Source organism: Calonectris borealis, chromosome 6 (assembly GCF_964195595.1).
Source record: "Calonectris borealis chromosome 6, bCalBor7.hap1.2, whole genome shotgun sequence".
NCBI classification, from domain to species: Eukaryota; Metazoa; Chordata; class Aves; order Procellariiformes; family Procellariidae; genus Calonectris; species Calonectris borealis.
Window position 1 is genome coordinate 22276426 of NC_134317.1, and position 22575 is coordinate 22299000.

General features: G+C 39.5%; 1 protein-coding gene across 2 annotated transcripts in view; it reads left to right on the forward strand.

The window, feature by feature from the left end:
- Positions 1 to 10845, forward strand: part of CERS6 (ceramide synthase 6) — a 126076-nt gene extending 115231 nt beyond the window's left edge. The window contains exons 9-11 of one of the 2 annotated variants that reach the window (XM_075153125.1): positions 5005 to 5161; positions 6179 to 6202; positions 9166 to 10493. In XM_075153125.1, the coding sequence (XP_075009226.1) occupies positions 5005 to 5161; positions 6179 to 6202; positions 9166 to 9327 (343 nt within the window). In that variant the 3' untranslated portion in view covers positions 9328 to 10493. Of the gene's footprint in view, positions 1 to 5004; positions 5162 to 6178; positions 6203 to 9165 lie in introns of both variants that reach the window. The other variant, XM_075153127.1, reaches the window with a different exon arrangement.
- Positions 10846 to 22575: the final 11730 nt, after the last annotated feature.

Consider the following 22575-nt stretch of genomic DNA (forward strand, 5'->3'; position numbering starts at 1 on the left):
TACTTCTGACTCTTGGTTCTCTGGTCTTGGTTACTTTTTACCATGTATAATGGAGAATAAACTACTATGTTTTGGGGCAGAAGTAAGTGCAATTGTTTATTTTTTAACGGAAAAATTCAAAAAAGCAGAAACTTTGAAGCATTACTGGCAGTAGTATTGTTGGATTGCTTGCACTAAACAGAATCTGAATTTCATTAATGCCCACCTCGATGTAATTATCTGTTTGCTCTGTAACGAATGCAGTATTGAAGGATGTCCTAGTGCAGATGGTTGTGGTGCAATATGGAATACTGTTGTCTAGTATACACTTGGTAAAGGAGATAAAGACATTTATCCTGAATTATTTAGACAAGCTGGTATCGTGTTTTGCCGTCCTTGGTTATACTTTGAGACTTCTGGCTACTGCACTGTGGTAACAACATGCCTTTCATTCAGCATGTTGCACACGCAGTATGTTGGTCACTGGGCAGTGCAGCAGAAGTTAAGGCAACGTGCAGTAGCACTCATTTCAGCTGCACAGTTTCTCCTCCCGTTGGATGTGATGGTAGTGCCCATCACTCTGCTATGCTTCATTCTGCAGAGTTTATCATGAATTTCCTGCCTGTCTGGAAGAATGCCTACTCTATCCACACGGCCTTCTTTCCCACCTCCTTTCAGAAACAAACAGGACGTTTTTGCCAATTCTCAGACAAATGTAAATAAGCATTTTACTCTTCCACCCATCCCTCCCTTTCTTTATCTCTCTTCCTTCATCTCCCTTTTCTTGTTCCACCCTTTGTGCAAGACAAGTGATCAACTTGCCAAGAATTAGTAACTGCTATCCGAGAACCTGGACTTGTGCCCACTAAGTTGAGGGGAGGGAGTGTAATCTTATCTGAGTCAGTGTATGGGCCTGTTGCCGATAGCCTCCTAAGTACTGCTTAGCTGGCTAGATAAAGAGTTAGATGGTAGAGGGAAAACCTGTATTATTGTTGATGTGATGCAGCTGGCTGTTGAAAATGTGTTAATTGTATTCTGAGTGTTCAATTAGAGTGGTAGCACAGTAAGTACAGAATTACCTCTCCCGGCGGCTCAGTTATTGTGGCAGCGTTCCTCGAAGTCTACCTCAGATTTCTCTAAAAGTAGATTGGATCTTAAGTGGTGAATTTGTTTTCATTTGCCTTCATCAGCCACACTACATAATTCAAAATGCTAAAATGAGAGCTTCACGCAGCCAGGTGCACAACCCCACTTGGGATGTATTTAATGAGAGAAGAGAGAAGAACGCCTTTCATGAGATTCTGTTGTTTTGTCCAGCTATCAAAATCTTTCAGAGCCTCAGAAAAATTGCTACAGTCTAGAACCTATTTTCAAAAGCAGAAGCTAACATTTTGTTTCAAATCACAGAGACCTGAGAAATGCTGACCAAAGTTTTCAGAGAGGTAGAACACTTCCAGATTAAATTAATTTCTCCCTGTGAGATCAAGTCCAGCTGTTTGCAGTCAGATAGCCAAGAATCAAAGTTTCCACCATTCGTTATGAAAAGCTGGGATTTAACCACTGGAAAGCTTTGAAAAATTCCAGCAAGCATGTTTGCAGATTTAAGTGCCTGACTGCCTTTTTGAGTATTTGAACCTAAGATTTATTTGCCTGTACATCCCATAGGCACTTTCTCCTTCATGTAATCCATTCTCATGCTGCTTTTTCCAGTCCCTGTTATTTGTGTAGTTGGTTAAAATGCTTCCATTGAATCCTTTCAGCAGTGGAATTGGTGGAAAGTTGTCTAACATTTCTTCCCTCCCTTCCTCAGTCTTTACAAGTAGAATTTCCCTCTGTATTCTGCCCATTAACCTTATGATTTTTTCCCCCATTTCAGACTTTTGACATGAAATAATTGATTTATTCTGAGAGAGAAAGTTTATTTGTTTTCCTCCATTTTTTCTGTAGTTTTCTGTATTTTTCATTCAGCTTCTGCTCGGCCCTACGTGCTTAGGCATAGCCTTGGCTCCATCTGCACACCTAGCCTGCATGTCAGGTCACTGACCCCTCTTAGCATTGCTGAGCAATTAGTGAGATCCTTTATGCAGCTTTAATGGAGAGTTCCAGACCTGTCCTTAGTTTGCCAGACAGGAGCACATTATAAAGAAGTCTGCTTTTTCAGTGAAGGCTTATTTCCCTTATCACAGTAGATGAGTCATTTGCTCAGTGAAACTGCTTTTGGAACCAGAATCACTCTTTTTGGCCTTGCTGTCTTCCTGATATTTTGCACTTCTGCAAGAACGGACCATCTGCATCTCTAATGCTGCTTTTTTGACTTGACTCTTGTGGAAGTCCCCAGGGGTGAATTTGGTCCAATGAATGAAAATATAAACAGAAACCTGTAGAAACTGTATTTATAATTCTGGAGCATTTTATGTCAATTGGATGTACAATTGGATGTAAACAATGATACCTTTACATACAGGAGTTGTTGATTTCAAGTTTGACTTTGATAGAGTGGTTAGAATTGAAATAAGTGCTGGTGAAGTAAAACAGTACTGACTTACAGCTGTGTTTTGATATGCATGAGAGTGTCCCCTTGAATTATAAAGTGGGGTATTGCTGTGCCATGTAGAGCTACCATTGGCAGAACAAATTACACAACGCTGCAAGAGTCTTACACAAAACTGAAGAGTTTTAGCTGACAGAAGCAATAATATGACGGGTTTTTGCAAACTGGAAAACAATTTCTTTTTCTGATGTTCACCCATAAACAGAAGACAGTGTAAAAACACAGCTGTATAGTAAGGTTATAAAACATCCACTTCTCAATAAATTATGAAGCAAACGTGCAGTTCAGTGTAAGAAGACAAAAATAAAAAGGTAGAAAATTTATTATGAAATGCCCTACAGTATTAAGACCAGTGTATTAGAAATCACTGTTTGATTTTTGACTAATGCTGTTTATACGCATAAATCTTTACCACTAAACGTTGTATTCTGGTTTTGCTGTCTGTACCTACTTCTTATTAATACTAATTGAGCTGATTTTTATGTTGTTAGAAAGGATTGTGGCAAATCTGACTGCTTATTAAAAAGCTGAGCCCAGTATCTAACTTTTCAAACGAGAGCTGTGCTGTTCTGAAGTCCTTACAAGACGTGAGTTACACCTCCTGCCTTCAGACAAAGCTGGTGCAGCCCGAGAGCTGTGCAGTCGCTTGCTTGGTTAAACGTGCCATCTAGTGGCTAGCGGGTGATAGTTAATTTAGAGAAAGAAAAAGAACATAAAGCCAATGGACTTTTAAATGCATTTTTACACCAGCAGGGAAAATGAATGGAGGTTGACAAATCCTTAGATTGCCTTCTTTTTCTCCCCCTAATTAACAGGCATTCATAGATCAGTGTTTGTTTCCAAAAATGCCATTGTTTCTACTGTTTGTTGTCCACTCTCTGCTCTCAGGCCGTTTGCTGAGGTCCAGACTGAAATCATCTGCTATGGCGGAGTATTTGGACAGAATAATTAGTGCTGTATTCACAGAACTTCAGAAGTCATATTGTAACATCACCGTTACTGCCTGCATCAGAAATGTTGATTCTCAAAAACTTGGTTCAAATGCCTAGAACTGCCCAAATTTCATAGAATCATAGAATGGTTTGGGTTGGAAGGGACCTTTAAAGGTCATCTAGTCCAACCGCCCCCCTGCAATGAGCAGGGACATCTTCAACTAGATCAGGTTGCTGTGATTCAGCCTGACCTTGAATGTTTCCAGGGATGGAGCGTCTACCACCTCTCTGGGCAACCTGTTCCAGTCTTTCAGCACCCTCATCGTAAAAAATTTCTTCCTTATATCTAGTCTAAATCACCCTCTTTTAGTTTAAAACCATTACCCCTTGTTCTATGGCAACAGGCCCTATGAAAAAGTCTGTCCCCATCTTTCTTATCAGCCCCCTTTAAGTACTGAAAGGCCGCAATAAGGTCTTCCACCCCTTACTGCCCCCAAATATCCCCGTTGTCCACCTGTCCTTATGTAACTGCTAAACCTCGCTCTTGCTTGTACATAAGTGGTGTGCAAATTGGATTTTGTGCAAAAAGTGGCCACCAGAGCTACCCAGTACCTTAGTGGTTAGTGCAGGCACCCAGGATGTTCAAGACCCAGGATTAAGCCCCTTGACTGGTTGATTATTGACTTTGGATTCCTGTTGGTGCTGAGGTGCATAAGAGTTTTATGTTGGGACACTCAGCCAAAGCCCCCCCATTCTTAGAAAACCCCATATGAGGCTGAATCCTGCCACGCGTGTGCCGTTGTTTCACATGCCGCTGAAGTCTCACTTTAATTGAACGGTCTCAAGACTGTTTTCAGTTCCACATAGCACATCACTCGTGTTGCTGATACCAAGAGGCCAAAGACATCCATAGCTGTCTACATGGAAACAAACCCATCGGCTTTGAGAGTGGGTTTGGGAGAGAGGGCTTCAGATGGGAGTACCTAGGGAGCGTTGCCCAGCTCTTGGTACAGGTTGTCTCATGTAACATGGAGAGGTTGCAGCTCAATGTCACAGCCTGGGAACATGGTTTGAAGAACATGGTACTGCATGTGGGTTGCACTGTAGTATAACAGCCCTCATACGTGCTTTTACCTGTGTTAATATGGGAGCACCAAACCCCTACTGCAGGCAGTTGAGATGGAAAATCTTTATTTAAAAAAATAGAATAAAGTAATCTTTGTTATTAATCAGGGAAGGAGTTATTTGAGACAACCAACACCTGCCAGCTTTATAAAAGAAGAGAAGAAATGCACACTGAGGATCTTTGTTTTCTATATGTGATGTTTGCAAAATGAAGTTAAACACCGAAAGCAACATTTTGATGTTGTTTCTCTCTGGAGACACCTGTGTGATTCAGTCCGAGTCACTATTACTCTGAGAACCAACTATCCGTGCGGATCCCATCTAATCAAGTACTTGTCATCTTGATTTAAAAAAGGCTTCTTTTAGATCATTAGCTTAAGGAAAGTGTTACTATTTTTCTGTCCCTTTCTCTTCTAGGATATTAAACACAACATTGTTTGAACTGTATGAAGCTCTGGGCAATTTTCCTGCCTTGTGGGTCTTCAATGTGCTGCTTGTGATTCTTCAAATTCTGCACTGTTTTTGGTCCTACCTAATCATAAAGGCAGCCTACAAAGCTATTTCAAAGGGCAAGGTAAGACAGCACGGTTCTGTTTCATGTTTAGGATTTTAACTTTTCAATATCAATACAGGGTCACTGACTTTTTGGTTACTTTTTCTTTCTAATCCATAATACATTACTGAAGACACATGTTGTTTTATGTAAACTCTTTCCTTTCATGGAAACTTTTTTCTGCTCCTCCTAACAAACGTCAGATAAGTTAACATACTCTTTATAGTAATTGTATTTATATGTGCTTCCATACTTCTTTTTTATAATCTGATACACTGAACCAAACTACATTAGGGAAATTGGATTAAAAAAAAAAACCAAGCAAACTGCTTTCTTGGGACTCCCAGTTCTGTTTTTCTTCTTTATAGTAGTTGTTAGCAAAGTGTTCATTTCCCAGCTGGTAATGATAGTAATAATAATACAAATTGAAATTCTGCAGCCTTTGCTAGTGGCAAAGTTACAAATCACAACCTCTTTTGGGTTTTGGTATTAATGAGGTTCTGCGAAGAGCTATATACTTTCTTTGTAGGATTCCCACAGCAAGACCATTTGGGATAAAATTTAGTGTCTTGCTGCCATTGTTATATTTGACAGGAAGATACAATTCACAGAAATGCTAGCCCCATTATACTTGCTGTGCAGACACAGCGTTTACATTTAGGGGATAGAACTAACGCTTACAGATCATGTAAAGTACAGGGCATTTTGCCCTCAAAGAGTAGAGCGCATGAGTAGATGTTTTAGACATGTGACCGCTCCCAAAGTGAATGGTATTTTTCTGCAGAAAACTGCTTTCTATGAATGTACTAGAGAGCTCAGCCTTGCACTGGACAGAGCCCAGAATCTGCCACTCGCTCTGTGTGAAAGACAGTGCATTCGTGAACTGTATTTTGCCTGGAAGCCACACTTCAGTCTCCTCTGCTTTTAGCGATTATTAGCCTCAGCTGTCCTGTCTGAATTACACCAGTGACTTCAAAGAGTGCTTCGTGCTCTTTCTTACTCTGCTTGTTTGTCCTTTCCCTTGTGCTGTGCTGAAAGGCTGGGAAGTGGAACCCCTTGCATGTAAGTTTCCTTAAATTTACTATGCAAAAGATTTATTCTGTGCAATATTGGTGTTTGTGGGGTTTTTTTAATTTGTAGTTTCTGCTTGGTGTTTTATCCATTGTTTGTGTTTATATATTTAAATGAAGGCTATCTTTAAAGGCCATTTTTATTTCTTGCCTATGCGTTGCCCAATACCGTTCAAACCCACTTCTATCTGTAGTATCTGGGTGCTATTATGTTACAACCTTTTTTACACATAATGTATTAGCAGGATAAGCAGCTGCTCTGTCACCATTCAGGAAGCATACTTGAGAGCATACGTCCTCTGCCTTGTAGTTCAAACAATTGCACAGGAGAAAATTTAGATTGTGTGAGAGCAGAGTTAGACACTCACAGTAAGACAGTGACCAGATTAAAGATGCATATGTATGACACACACACTGAGGATTCTTCTTCCTTCAGATCTTAACTTACTTCCTCACTTGCAGCCCCATTCTTTCCATTTCTGCAGTAAAATAAGCAGTGTTTTCACAACACATTACAGATATCTTACAGTAAATCTTCATCCTTAATTATTGTTTTATTTTTGTATTACTAGATTACTAGTATCCACCTTTGGAACAGCTCAGCTGATAAAGCAAATTATTATCATTAAATTTGTAACTAATCCTGATCATCTATTTCTTACTCACTGTTACGCTTAGGAGTTTTATAAACCTAAATATATATTTTCTAGACTCCTTCTGTAGAAATTACTCCAGTGGGTTCTTTTGGAGATAAACAAAGGGAACTAAGTACTGCAAGATGTGTTGCATTCATATCAGGTTTTAAGTGCAAAGACCCCGGTTTGTTGCTGCATTTTAAAAATAAAGAGGGTGGATCACATGTTTAATAGAAGTGGCAGCAGCATAGAACCTTCTTTTGATTGTTTGGCTTCGGCGCAGGACCCTAGCAGAAGAATTGGCAGCGAATATAATATATTAAGAGAATTTAAGATGACACAGAATTTTTCGATCATCTGGTCTGCCCTCAGGTCGATCCCAGGCACTCGGTACCCTGTGCTGGGCCCATTCTCTTCTGTCTGATAAAAGGATAATTCTAAGTGTATTTCTCTATCCCCAATAGCTTTAATATAGTCCTTTATATAAAAGAGACTGAAGTAATCTGTTAATTGAAGCTGTGCAAGTATGGAATCAAATTTCTGACCTCAGCTGAAGTCCAGTTTCACGGGTGTCAGAATTGCGGTCTTGCTAGACATTGACATTAAAAACTTTACTTATTAGGAGGTATATGGGAACTGTGTGTTTCTTTTTTCTCTGTTCCCAAGCGGAATAGTGTCACTCAGGTGTTATGATATTGCAAGGATGGTAGCAGCATTGGGAGCCCCAAAGGCAAATGGCTGTTTCTGAGGCGAGAGCTGGAGAGCAGAATTGTCATGAGGGCTTTCTGGAGTAGAGGAGGATTACTGTAAGCAAAAAATTACATGCAGTGGCCCTGTTCTTTAATTGTTTTGATCTCTTTGCGAAGAAGACTTGCCATGTGTTTTGCCCCCTTTATGTCCATTTGCTATAGTAAAGTCAATTGTAATTGCCCAATATGGCAACCAGCACAGCATGGGTAGATTCTGAATGAATTAGGAGGCACAGCTATACGAACAGGAGTAGAGGCATGGAAAGCTGCATGTTTAAAGCTGCATGCAGCTTAGACTTCAGACCTCTTTCCATTGATGCTTTTTTTTACTTCATCTGATGCACTTTTACCAGTTTTGCAGATTTTCAAGATCAGACTGGGTAGAGCTCTGCGTGACCTTACCTGACTCCGCAGCAGACTCTACTTTGAGCAGGAGGTTGGGCATAGACTTCCTGAGGTCTATTCTGACCTGAGTTATACTATGATCCTACGATCCTACCTGTTGGTAGTGCCATTGTTACCTCCCTGGGAAAAACATCCCATTAAAAACAGGGCAGGCAGGGCCTTTCCTTTGCAGGATTTTCTTTTCTTGCCCTTGTTTGCTCTCCTTAACCTGCCTGTTGTTGGCTTCCTCATGTTTTTACTTGTTTTGGGTGCACCTAACTGAATGGCGTGAAGCAGAGTCACCTCAGGGATTCTGAAGGGACTCAGCTCTCAAAATTAGCGATCTTCCTCTATGACCTTCAAAGAGCTCTACAAAGGAGGAGAGCAGACTCCTTAATCTAAGGAACAGCATTTACCCAGTAAACGGGTATAAACCAGCAGGAAGGAAGTCAGCTGGAAATTAGCAGGAAATCCCTAGCAGTTAAGGTCAGTCTGTTTCTGAAACAGCTTTCCAGTGACATGACAGGGCAGACAGTTGAACTGTTCAAGTACGTTTGTGGTTCCTGTGATCAGGACTGAAGTGGACTATGTCCATGGTTTCCAAGCACCGTTACCACCACTTGCCTGAAGTCAGAGACTGGAGTTACCTAGTGTGGTGAGTTATGTTTCGGCCAGTACTCCTGTCTCCTGCTGCCAGCCCATAGCACTGTTCCCTGGAGCCGTGTGGCATCTAGAGAGTAAGTTGGGAGGTGTGGGGGAGAAAGTTGGGTTGAATATTTTCTATTATCAGGTCAAAGAGAAGCATCCCAAAGGAAGCACAGGAAATAAAGTTGTAGTAGGAGAGCAGAGGGATGGGAGCTCGGTTGAATTTGGGAGCTTGGACTGTTAGTTCCTTTAGTGTGTACACAACCCTTTGCTTTGAGCACTGTGCCCTCACTTTGACATGCTCCCTTCAGTGCACCAGTGCAAAGTTCTCACCCTGCCTTTGCACGTGGCATATGTGTGTACATGCATCTGTGTTTGGATTGAGTCCAAGCAGGCAAAGGCAGAGAAGTGTGCCAGAGCTGAGATAGCCTTCAAAGCTCAAATTGAAAAATGTTTGAATTCTCTGATTTTGGCTTGAACCAAAAAGCTCAGTTGTTCCCTTACAATCACCGACTGCTTGCTTCTTTTTTCAAATTCTACAGGTAGCAAAGGATGACCGAAGTGACATTGAGTCAAGCTCAGACGAAGAAGAAACAGTACCTCGTTCAAAGACCCCGCACAGCACTATCACCACTAATGGGACCGGCGGTGCCAATGGGACAAACGGGTATCTTACTGGTGGCACTTGCTCAGAGGAGCATTAATCCTTGAGTTCAATCATGAGACATGAACAGAATGAACTGTTTGCTACTGGAAGTAAATTACAAGTTGTGAATGCGGTTTCTTCATATATCTCAGCATCAGAAAAAATTAGGAGTATCAAAGCATTCTGATAGTGCACTGCCATATTTCCTGTCTGTGAATGAAGACAACACACCATTCTGTATACGTAGGCATGCTGTATGTGTATGTAACTGACACAATGGGAGCAGTATTTTCACTTGTACTGTCTTTGAAATATTATTTATTTTGTATTCTTTTGGGAACTTCTGGACAAAAGGGAATATCCATTCTCAAACTTTATCTCTTGGGATTCTCAGTGATGGAGAGCATCACGCTCAGATCTCTTCTGTCCATCCCTGTTGCTTTTGCTGAGTCTGCTATAAGTAATAGTTGCTTGATTTGTTACTTACAGTAAGATAGAACATAGCTTTATAGATTCTAGATCTGCTTCAGGTATTTTTGCTATCTTTGTGTTTTAAAGTGCTAGTTTTGAAATTGCCTATCAAATCACAGTGGCCGTTCCTCCCACCTGAAGTTTTAAAACACTGGATTGATATTTTAAATAGTAGGTAATCTGGTCAATTAGCAATTTGGGAAAAAAAACTGTGGTAATTGTGGGATATTATTTTAGCATAATTTAAAATTCAATTTGGTGGTTAATTGCATTAGAAGTAGACTTGGTTGGTTGTGCAAATACCCAAAAGCATTGATGTCGACTGTTAAGATAAAGTCATTCTCACTTTTTTTTTTTTTGCCTTGCAATTTTTGGTCTCTACAGATTCTAGCTTTTTGCAGAGATTCCATGTTGAAAGGTGTTTGTTCAAGTGCACCATTGTGAATCCAGACCTCACTCCTGAAACTGTTCTTACACGTTCAGATGGATGAGAGCAGGGGTGTAATGGAAAAAACAGCAGATGAAAAGTTCATTGCTTCCTCAGACACAGTTCAGTCTAGGTATCGTTCTTATAATTATTGCCACTTTTTTAGTAGGCTGAAGAGAGAGAAGACAGAATGTCATACATTACTAGTAGTAGTTTATTTTAAATACATGAAAACTTGAGCAAAATTCATTTAACATAATTCACAGCAAACTTTGAACACTCAGCAGTATTTCATCACCTCTAGAAATAAAATTAAGGGCGGTTATAAAATAATTTTGCACTCCTTTTTCATCCAAGATTTACAAACTGTGTCCCAAAGAAGACAAAGTAACACCGAAAAGAAACATTTTTTTTAACATTATATACACACTCCTTCCAGTCTCTAGATCAAAGTTTGATGTAGAATGCTAAGGATCATACAACTCTTGCAGAAATCAAAGTTTGATGTAGAACGCTAAGGATCATACAACTCTTGCAGGACACTTTTCTGTGATATGTGACAGCAGTGCCAAAAGTAGGCGAGGTTCTTGGGTAACAGACTCTATGCAACCTACTGTTCAACAGTATTGTGTATGTGCACACAGAACCAATGCTTGTAGACCAAAGACTTATATATATTAAAAAAAAAAAGAAGAAAAAAAAAAGATTAAAAAAAAAAGGAAGGAACAAACCAGGAAAAAAAATGTAAGTGTGTCTTCTATATACAAAGGGATTGGAGTGCCGTGTTCAGCTGGAACTCTAAGCCAGGAAATATTTCTGATTCCTTCCACCTATGCAAATAGCAAAATATAGATAGTTTCTGATGCCATAAAACATGTTTAAAGGCTCTATTTTATACAGACTCCATTGAAGAAAGCTGTGTTGCCACTTCTTTCTTTTGAAAAACTGAGATTTGTCCTATTCTACTGATCAGTCTTGAAAACTTCTGAAACCTTTATTATCCATAGGGACCGTTGTGTGTTAGCAAAAAATATGCTAAAAGTAGGGGCAGAATGGCATGAATGAAAATAGTACCTCCACTTAGTAGACCATAAAGGTAAGAAAACTGAAAAATTGTAAATCGTAGAAGAGCTGTTTGTTTTACTACCCACAGAGCATCTTTTGAAGAAGCCAGGTAACCTTGTAATTCAGCAGCTGCATAGCTTATATGTCCATGAATATATCTGAGGGAGCAAGGGAGTCTTATTTAAATCTCCTTCTCCCCCAAAAGCTTCTCTGCCTCTAATTTTTCTCATCTGTCTCCTGTGCCTCTGATTTCATACAGTTATCTACAGGGCAGGTTATACATGTGAAAATACACTGATTGCAATAGAAAGTATCCCATCCACAGTATTTGAAGTGGCAGTTGTTTAATAATTGCTGTCAAGACGATACCAAGATTTTAAAACAAAACTGTCCTGGGATATATTGAACGAACATTATAATTTCTGAAATCTGACCTGCTAAGATGGTCATTGAGAATAACAGTTTAAATACGCCTCTTTCATGGTGTTGATTACTACCTCCGCTGGACCATTTCCCTTCTGCAAAGATGGTTACAAAAATGGCATTCTGGCAAAATATTTGGTCTTACATGGGGACAGAATGTTGCTCTGAACTATAAATGTACACAACATACACAACATATAATAGTACTGTAATGTTGATACCAGAACAGATAGCAGTTCCCAAAAACAACCCCTGTGCAAGAGGCAGGAGACCTTTGATCCTTATTGCTCCTCCCCAGCTGTGCCATATAGTGTTGATTCAGATGTACAGTCAAGGCTACAACCCTTGAGATGATTAACCATCACTATGCTTTTAGTGTACCCCCGCTGTTAAATAATGCAACTTGGATTGAAACTCTTCCTTTGAAGTTTAAATTCAGTTGCATCTATGATGCGCTAAAGCATGTACATAGTTACCGTGGTTCAGCTGACGCCCAGTGACTTACTTATCTTGTATAAATCTGGCTTTTTGCAGTCCGTTCCTAGCAGCCTAGAATAAACTTAATACAGATTATGTCTGGAAAATAGGCAAGATGAGAGATTCAAATGACACATTTGCGGAAATGGGATAAGACTAAGGAAGCATTGAGAACTTCACTAAACTTTCAAGCTACAATTTTTTTATGGAAATTAAAAATTGACACAATTTTTTCTGTCTTTAGTGGGAAGGACCAAGTGTTCTAGTGATCATACTTGGCAGCATGTTTTCATTCATTGCTTTAACCAATGGATGTCAAAACTTTGGCTTCATCTTCCACTCTGCAGAGAGGATGTCATGCAACTATTTCCTTTTTCATTTGAATTTGTTTGCTTCTCTGCTGAAGAGCTTTGCAAGGGGCTTTTGGAGGCCATCAAATATTTAGAGAATAATCACACACATTCCAGAAAATGGATTGAAATGATTCGCATGGCTCATGGTAAATGCGAGATCTTAAAAGGTTCTGTATATTCGTACCTTTTGTAGAATTGTCATTTTAGTCATTTTAGAAATAAGGGTTTGTACTCTATAACCTATTTGTCTTCAACTTCTATGCTCCCTTTTTATAGTACAGTACACAACACAGTGGTTGAGATGTTGAAGTAGAAAAATGAGGAAATTATATGTAGAGTTTATTAGTAAATAATAAGAACTTGTCTTTTCTCTCTAGCGAGCCCAGAATATAGTAAAATAAGATTCAGGTTTCCTTTTGTTTACTGTTTTCCATATTGGCATATTTTGTACCAAAAGAAAAATATATGGTGGGGGTTTTTTCATAAAAACCTAAAAACAAACATTGCAGAATATGGTAGAAATATCTGATCAAACAAGGGTGGACGTTGGAATCTTTTGGATCTTGATCAATGTTAAATAATTCTAAAATACCAAAGTGTCCCATGCTGTTTCCTTGTTGCCATTTTGTAGTTTTTTCTATGTGCTATTTATTTAATGATTCCAGCAGAATGGGAACAGGTGTCGCAGCTTCAGATGCTCCTGTTTCAGCCTATGACCATTCTGTGTGATTGCCAATGCCAAATCCTTTTTCTGAGACCCAAGTACATGCACTAAAGCTTTGCTTACAGTGAAGTGATTCTTGTCTTAAATCTGTATCTGTTTCGAGTGAAAACTACTTTGTGGTTCTGAACGGGACACAACAGCGAAAGCTGTTACCCTGAGCAAATGTCAATGATGATCAACATGGGTTGATTTAGACACTACGTGTGTTCTACGCAGAGTATTCTAGTAGGAAGCCTAATGCCTGTTTCATTCATCTTCTCATTACTGCAGCCTTCTGTATTCTCAGAGAAATATGGGCTACCATTGGTTTTCTACAGTTGATGCTTTGGTATTTTTTTAATCTCTTTGCTACAACTCATTTTTGTACGTCTCCTATTGTCTACTTCTTGTGACATTTGTGTGAGAGGAGCTACTGAATACTTTTTACCCTTCCTGTAATGTAGACCCTATTAGGCCTAACTTCAGTGTTCTGCAAACTACAGTTGCCTTTAAACCATAAAGCAAAACCAGTTTGTATTACTTGTTTTGACTGGTTTTGATTTGGAACAGGGACCTAATGGGAACTTCAGTAAGACAACCTTATATTTTTTTTCTTTTCTTTTTAAAAAGCACTAGTGGAAGTTTGGAAAAGTGGCGTACATTTTAAATTGTAAAGATTTCTGATTGTAGTTGCAATGAAAACACAGTGTTTGAGTGTGTCTGTACAGAATTCTCAGTCTTTGAATTTGCTTTAAATTAAAAAACAGGAGGAAATACTATGAAATGATGTTTTGGAGCCATGTCAATGATCACATATGTCAGACAAAAGACCAAAATGATTGTCTTACATGACCTAAAATTATCTGTGCCACAAAACACATTTTCTGGCTTCTGTTGAGCTTCAGCTTCTCGCAGTCCCAGAGTTTAACTTTTATACACGAGCTCTTATACCATACTGTGCATGTTGACTACCTGTTACAAGTCAGGGTGAGGCAGATGACACGATTTCACCTGTGTTTTCATGACAATCCTGTGCTTGAGCAACTCTTTCAGAAATGCAGTGATGTGTAGGAACTCCACTGTCCCAGACACGGTGATGTGCTAGCTAGAAGTCCTTACATGTATAGCTGTTGTGTAGAACTTTGGGAGTTATTTTGTGTTTAACTCAGTTGGTTTTGGGTTTTTTTAATATGGAAAATAATTATTCCTCATAAAATCTCTGGAACCAATCAGTATTGTGGGCTATTTTAATTTGGAGACACTTTCATAATAAATATAAGTATTAGGAATGTAGTGTCGGTTTTCTTCTCTTTTCTGTGAAATGCAAACAATGTTTTCCTTTGTTTTGGCTCAAAGATTGTTATCCAAACTGCAGACTCCAGCATTTTTAGAGCAGATCCTACTATGTCTTTGCTGAGTTCGTCACTGCATTAATTTATGTTATTTCTTGTATGAAACTGTTTGTAACAGTAAGTGTTAGAAGGACAAGTTCTCTCTATACAAATTAAAATATTTTTATTAAAGACATTTTGCTAGGATTTGCATGTTAATAATTTCTGAGTGTCCAGCTGGACCCATTTTGGAAAAGCTGTCTTTTTGAAGTCTAGGTCAGAGTTTCTTAAAAGTAGATGTTCATTCCGATGTTTCGGACTAAACTGTCAGTCAGCAAAGCACCACCTACTAACCGCTTCCGGAAAGTGAGAGGAGAGGGTCGCTTGTACACTGGTTCTCCTGAGAAAAAGCTGCAGCTCTTGATTTTGCCAAGGAAGCTGCATCTTTCAGACCTCTACCAGACAGAGTAGACCAAATCTGCGTGCTTATTTATGATAGGATTCTGTGTTTTTTCACTACTGTCAAAGGAAGAGGGGTAAAGGGTTTTGCTTTTTATTTTTAAACAAGGAGCGATCTATGTGTAGCAATGCACTGAGCTGGAATTGCTTTCATACACTCACCGAAGTAAAGCCTGCAAAATAACTTTGTCAGGCAGGCTCTGGTGCAGCGTTAAAAGAAGATGAGGAAGTACTTAAAAATGGAATGCATGAAAACATTCTTACAACTTCAGCAGAAAATTGAGGCAACAGTTCTTATAACACAAATACTAGTTATATAGGAATCTCCACACATCAGTTGAAGTTTTGCCTCTGGAAGAGAAGTAAGCCTGGGGATTGGCATTGTGTTTAAAGAACTAATTACTATAGTTGTTAATATGTCTCCATGGTAATATATATAGAGAATCTTGTAGTGCATTTAATATGGCATTTAAATTCTTGTTTATTGAAGAGATTTATGAAGTGATTTAATTATGTGGGAATTTGTCCAGTTGTATGTATGTTTTTTGCTTCCTATTCCACGTATACCCCTCAACTTACATAGCACAAGGGAGAGCCACTGTGTACAGAAAATGGCTCAGGATAATGTGAAAAAGAGCAAAAATTTTGATGTACTGCCTTTAAGTCTGTAAAGGTCCTTCTGTACAAGAAACACAGTGGTTCTCGGACAAAGACGACAGGAGGTCTGTGCTGCTTTAGAAGAGCTAAAAGCTGGTGACACAGTCTCCTGTGGTACAGAAGGTGAGTGGAAGGAATCCAAATGTGTAACTGTGCCGGATGGGCAAATTGCCGCATGACTCGGTAGCTCCATGCTGTGATGGACAGAGGCTGGGAGCTTGTGTGGAGGGATTCCCGCTCCATGCTGGTAGTGCCGGCTCCGCTAGTGTGGGTGGAAGGTTGCTGTTTCCCCAACTTATGCTGGTTTGTTGGTCCTCTTTGTGCTCTGTTCTGCAGGATGCTAGTCCTGCCCCTTGACAGATTTTACACTGCGTACCCTTGTGAGTGGGTTACCTTCTTAATTACCTTCTGGATTTCACAGAGCAGGATGCCAATTTGTGCTCAGGTATTAGAGGGGTCCAGGATGGTTGTCATGTGATCGTCACAGGCTGTTTTCCACAGAGTTCCCATCTTGGGGAATTTTAATATTGTGTTCACATTTTGAAAAGTATGAGAGATACCAAATGAACACCGGTACATGTAATAGGTATGAAGCTGGAATGCACGCTGAGCAAACTTGCATATCCACGCTTCTCACTGGTGACTGCTCTCCCCCTTGGACTGTAAAATCCGGAGATCACAGCTCTGTGAAAAGTTAATTCCAATAATCCAAAACCTATTTGTGCAAAGCAAACGAATAAAACAATAACTATGTATTAACTAGGCAGAATAATGGTGTACCTAAGGCACGTGCCGTGCCAGGCCTAACTCTGCAGAGCTCTGCCAGTGGAAGACAACAGTGCCCACTGGAGGCCTCTCCACCATGCAGTGGAGCGGGGAGCAAGGGTAAGGCTCATAACGCCTTCCATCTTGTGCCTTAGGAGGCGGCTTTATCGCTATAGGATAAAACACACTTGAGGAAAGTGTTTTATACCTATCTTCTTCAGCCCTGAGTCTGCCAAGCTATTGATGATTCTTGTAGAGGGATTGCTTAAATGCAGAGTTGTGTGCAACACTGAGGTGTTTTTAAGGTTCTGACTTTCAAATGTAACTGTTTAGATGTGACACAGAACCATTAGCTTTTGGTCACTGGAAAGTGCAATATAAAATCAAGTATTACAAGATAGTTCAGTATGACCAACTTGTAATGTTAGTGCTATAGTTCACTAATTAGATGAAAAGATAAGGTACTTTATAAAGCTACTTGCTGGCAAGATATATTTACATTCCCAAATTAATACCCTCTCCTAAACATCTGAAAAACACTATTGAAGCTCTGATATTTTTTAAACGCTTCCAAGTGTAAGGTCCTCTCCCTAGAAAATACTATGCAGCTGATTTTTATTCATTCCAAAATAGGACCGAGTAAGACTCCCCCTGTAAATCGCATGACAGTAGCATTTTTTTGCCGTATTTAGGCAACTTTTGCAATATTTTCACATGAAAAAAGAATCCTGAAATTTGGAGGTGAGATGTGATCCTTCCTTAAATAAAATTCCATCAGCTCCCTCCTGTATCAACCTAACTAGCAACTTTCTGTCCTGTTTCTGGGCTCATTTTAAAGATAACCTCCCCTTTTAACTCCCAGTATTAGTAATTTTAATTTACTGTTGCTCTCCCAAGGTATCTTTGAAACAGCTGCTTCCTACCGGAAAGGCTTGCTATGTTACAGTTTTATTTGCATAGTGTCGCATCTAATTTTAATTCAAACTTAATTCAGCCAAAGCATTTAGGTGTTACTGTATCTCATTTTTATATGTGGCTTCTCACTGAACAATCTCCAGGTGAGATCGGTGCCCATCACTGTTATTATATGGGACAACCGAATCCACATGCCAGCTTCAGAAAAGGATTTCCACGTTAGTAGTCTAGATTACTTAAAACGTAGGTCCAACATCTGGTACTTCAGCAACGTTGAGGAAGCGATGACCCAAGTTGTGGTACCCCCCGGACCGGGTGGATGTAAAAAGCACTCAGAACTTCACATGAAGTTATTTAAATAGGTGCTCCCCTTTCATAGCAATTTCCTACTAATTGAATCCATTTTTCAAATAAATTAATTTTGTCAAATAAAGAGTATGCGAACATTGAGATTGCTCATACTTAGGTTTTGATATTCTGTGCTACTCTTGGAACTAGTCCAAGCATCCAGCACAAAATGAGCTGTTTGGCATGGGAGAATTCTTATGTAAGAACTCGATCTGTAAGATTTGACAGGTAACTACTATAAAATTCTAACTATATTATTTGGAAGAGGAAAAATGGATTGCTAACAGTGACATCAGCTGCCATCTGGATAGTATTAATGCACAATCAAAAGCAAGATTGGATGCAAATTTTTAATGCTTGCTCTGCACCAAACAATGTAGTTGAGAAATGATAGTTGAGGGAATCTTCAGCAGGAGCAGCTGAGGAAAGTCAATTTACATTGACTGTAAATTTGGTGTTTTGATTCATTGCGATGCCATTAGCAGAGCACTTAGTAAAGGTGGTCCCTACTGTAATACAGTCCCAAGCAGACTGTCAGAATTACGGACTAACATTAGAGAAGGCTGGAGCCTAAAATGACAGCTAGTTGCTGCAGAGTTGCAGATGACAGCGTTGAGGGTTGCATGTCAGAAGAGGTTTTCCCTCTTTCCTTTAGAAACACGATTTTATCAGATGGCTTGTCTGCTTTTGCACTAAGTATGGGAAAATACAGACCAGTAAGTCATGCTGATACTGACGACTAATGTTAAAAGAATACAATTACCAATTTGCTGCATTGTCTTTCCATTAATGGGGCTGCGTCAGACATGGAGTTAAACAAGCAAGTTTATCTCATTAGCTTCATTTGGAAAGTTAAGTATTAGTTATTTGCCTGTTTTTATTTTTAACCTACGAGGTAAGTATTTACTTGAATGTGCTTTAAGTTAGACAACTAGTACGCCACCCGTGAGGCCACCCTTCTATCACTTCTCGCTTAGCCAAAAAGTTAATGTATGCAGTCTGCTCTTAAATGGCTGGAATCCTTAATAATAATTGCCATCAGTGTAAAGTAAGTGTAGCATGCTTCTAAATCAAAATGATGATGTATAGTTGGTGTTCGTTCAACAGACACATTTCTCTGCCAAGCCAGTTATTCCAGCTGAAGCTCTGGTGCAGAAGATACTGGATAGTAAAGAACTGAGCCCACGATCCAGTAGCCAGTGCAAAAGAATTCACTGAGGCAAGTCAGTCAAAAAGCATGTTTCCATTTAGAGAGTTATCCATCAAACAGACGCAAAACAGATGAGTCAATAGCAATTAGCATTGTTAAACATGCTGTGACTGAAGAGGAAAGAAATCAAATTAACACTAATTGTATCTTCTTTCAATTCATCATTTCAGTGCATAGCCACTTTAAATATAAGGTCGTATAAAAAACCACTACACTCTTGCATGATTAAACACTATTTTTGGCAGTCTGTCAGTCACCCTAACAACTTTTGAACCCATTGCTCAATTAGTCCAAATCTGAAAAGGAGATTGTGTTGCAGCTATCGCTGTTCCTACAGTGTACTAAAAATCGGCAGCCGGAAAAGGAGAGGACCGCAACGCAACGCTCCGCGCTGGAGGAAGGGCAGGCAGGGTGCAGCCGTTGTCCTGCGGCGCCGGCAGCAGCCAAGCCCGGGCTGCCGGAGCGTGACTGGGGAGCGGCGCTGGCTTTCCTCCACGAGGGAGCCCGTGCAGCAGAGCTGGGGTATTGCAGCGAGGAGAATGGCACCGTTTAAGGACAAAACCACAGATCTGTAGGAAATCAGGCTTCATTACCTCTGCTTCTGCTGGAACAACTTGTTTATAAGCCCAAGATTCTAAAGGGTTCTTTGTGTATAATTGTTGGAGCGATTAGGGATAATAAGGACAAAAAGAATGGAGTCTCACTGTCTGGCAATCAGAGCCATTCCCCCCAACCTTTCAGGCATACAATCCTATTCAGCAGTAAAGCCTGATATAATTGGATTGCAACTATTGCTTTCAAAAAGGTAAGAGTATTACCATAATTATTTAGTATGGTTTATTCATACAGTTAAAAAAGGTACTGTAACCTGCCTGTGGGGCTAAGTGATTTATGTGTGCGTATGTTTGTTATGTTGGGTTCAGCAGGGCTTTTAAAAAGTTATAAATCACTCACAAATGAGTTCACAGTGATTTTAGAGTTATAATGACAGGACTAATTTAGACAGTATCAAGGTAATGGATAAATTCACAAAGTTGATTGAAGCATTAGAGAAGACTGTAAGTAATATAACACAATTGGAATCAAGTGTAGCCATTACTTGTTTGTTTGCTTTTTAAAATACGTCTAGCAACATCCAAGAGGGTTTATGAAAAATGTCAACAAACTCAGCTTAACCACCTCCACTCTTGGTTGAGTAGGTGTGTAATAAAACTGTTCTGTTAGCCAGAAAGACTCTTACAGTAATTCAATTTCTTTTCAAATCTGACCTCCAGCTAGCATACAAACAACAATTGTGATTAAATGCATTTAGTACATATGTTATTGTTTAATATTATTTTGCCTTCCCAACAGTGCTTAAATTCACTGTGTATTTCCAATATCTAATAAATTCAACACATTTTTTCCAGATTTTTACATTATATTACTAGATAAATTTGATGAGGTGCTGAGCACCAGTACCATCAGCAGTTTTCTATATGGTCAGCATTAGCTGATGGCCCACACATTTCAGGCTTGAGCCTTGGTAGCTAAGTACAGGTCAGCAGTTTGAAAGGGAAATCAATGTTCAGGGTTGGGCAAACTGATTTATGAAAAAGAAAAGACTTCACTGACCTTCACTAAAATCTATGTCTGCCTGAAGATAAACCTGATCCTGCTAATAGATGGAGTACTAGCACCAGCTGGAGGGGTTGTGTGTCATAGTCCCTAAGCTGCATACTGCTTTTGAGCCCAAGAGCTTTCCCATATGCTCTTTGGGGCATTTCAGTCTGTATTTGTATGCTACCCAGTATACTGGGGTTCCAATAACTGTGTCTGTTGGTTCAGTATATAGTATTAGCCTAGTTGTCTTTACTATTATTGGGTATCGCTGTATTGTGCAGCTTCGTAACAAACAGAAAATTCCAAATTGCCACAGATCCAGGTATGTGAAATTCTGTAAGCGCTAAGTGCATTTGATAAAGGCACAAAGGTTTTAAGACAGATCTTCTGCTAGCATAAAGGCTGTTTCAGGGATGTCGCAAGCCAGTTTTACTTCATACTTTATAATAAGCAAAGAAACAAATCTATTGTGTACGCTTTCCTAGCTTTTACCTGCTTTTGGAATGCCTGGCTCTGTTTTAGAGGAAGTAAAATCTGCATCTGATTTACCTTGGCAAATAAAAGCAGGTTCATTATTCAAACTCCAAAAGGAGCTGTAAAGGTTTAAATTACACAAAATAAACATTTCAAACTTTACTTCTTGCTTTAGGTGTATGCACAGAGCATTTACAATGAAGCACATCATCTTTTCTAGCAAATAATTCTAGGAATGTAAATTCCAGTGCAGTGGTTGTCATATATTTTATGTTCTGTGCATAGCAATCTTGGCAAAGTGATTTTGTTAGAAGCAATAAACCAACTACTCATGCCTGGGATGAACATGAAAATGGCAGTAAGTCTGAGCATTTGTCTTTGTACTCAGAGCGCATTTCAATTTTTTTCTCCTGTGAAGATGATGATCAAATCAGATATGCTACAGAGTGCATCTGAGCAGTATGTATAGCCTTGATGAATAAACAGCTCCATTTGAAAACATGGAAACGAGGTGGCTGCCACTGCCTGTCTTTTTGCTTCCATACAAGAGCTGTAAAATATTTGGTGGAGCATCCAGAAGTTCTTACTTTCCAGAGCAACTAAGAGTTGCTTGGCACAGCCAGGTGAAGGACAGGAGTATGCTCCAAAATGAATACAGTCATTCTGGATACAGGGGCGATGCCAGTGGTGAGAAGCCAGAAGGGATAGGGTTTCTAACATGGAAGGTGAAGGCTTCTGTATGAGGAAGAGAAGAGATACCAACAAAGTGGGGTCATACAGCAGTTGTAGCTCCTGGGAGAGAAGATAGAAATGGGAAGTGCAGAGCTGGCGGAATGCATTTTTTTTAACTCCTGGCTAGTTTATTGACCTACATAAAAGTGCCTACAGCATTTTAGTGGTAAAAGCAACTGATTGAAAGAAATACGTGCTATTTAAATATTCCTGTTAGCATGGTTGAAAAGGAGGCAAAATCTGCTAATGAACAACTAGATCCAGTACTTGAAGGCAGTCTCCCAGCCTATGCCTCTGTTTGTCCCATTGTCAGTACATGGGGTCTATGGACAGGGCAGAAATAGAGGATGTATTTCATTTGAGATGTCATTGTAGAAATGCCTAGTAATCTCTGCTGCCATTTTGTTCTAAAATTGTAATCAGTTGGCACCTTTACCATTCTTACTGCTCTTTTTTTGTGTATAGCTGGCTGTAGGACAAGAAAAAAAATCAATAGGGCATACCAAGGAAAATGATGCATTATTTAGAAAATAGCAAATTATGCCCTATAGGGAAGAAGAAATGGAAGGTTCTCTCTTTTTTGGAGCCAACATGTGCAAACATGGGTTACTGGTTTTTGTTAAGATGCACTTTAGCTGTCTCACAGAAGATTGAGCAGATAGTCTGTGCTGTATCCAGCAAGTTGTACTGTTCAGTTTAGACAAACCAAGTGATTTAAAATACGTTTCACATCACACTGGGCAATATTCTCAACTGTAGTAAGAATATCTTGTCAGCATCACCAGATTTAAAGATGCCTAAATGGCCAGGTTTACATATTAAGAAGCTGATGAAGGCATAGGAATAAGGGGGTGGGGTGGGGTGGTGGTGGTTTTTTCATTTTTTTGCCCAAGC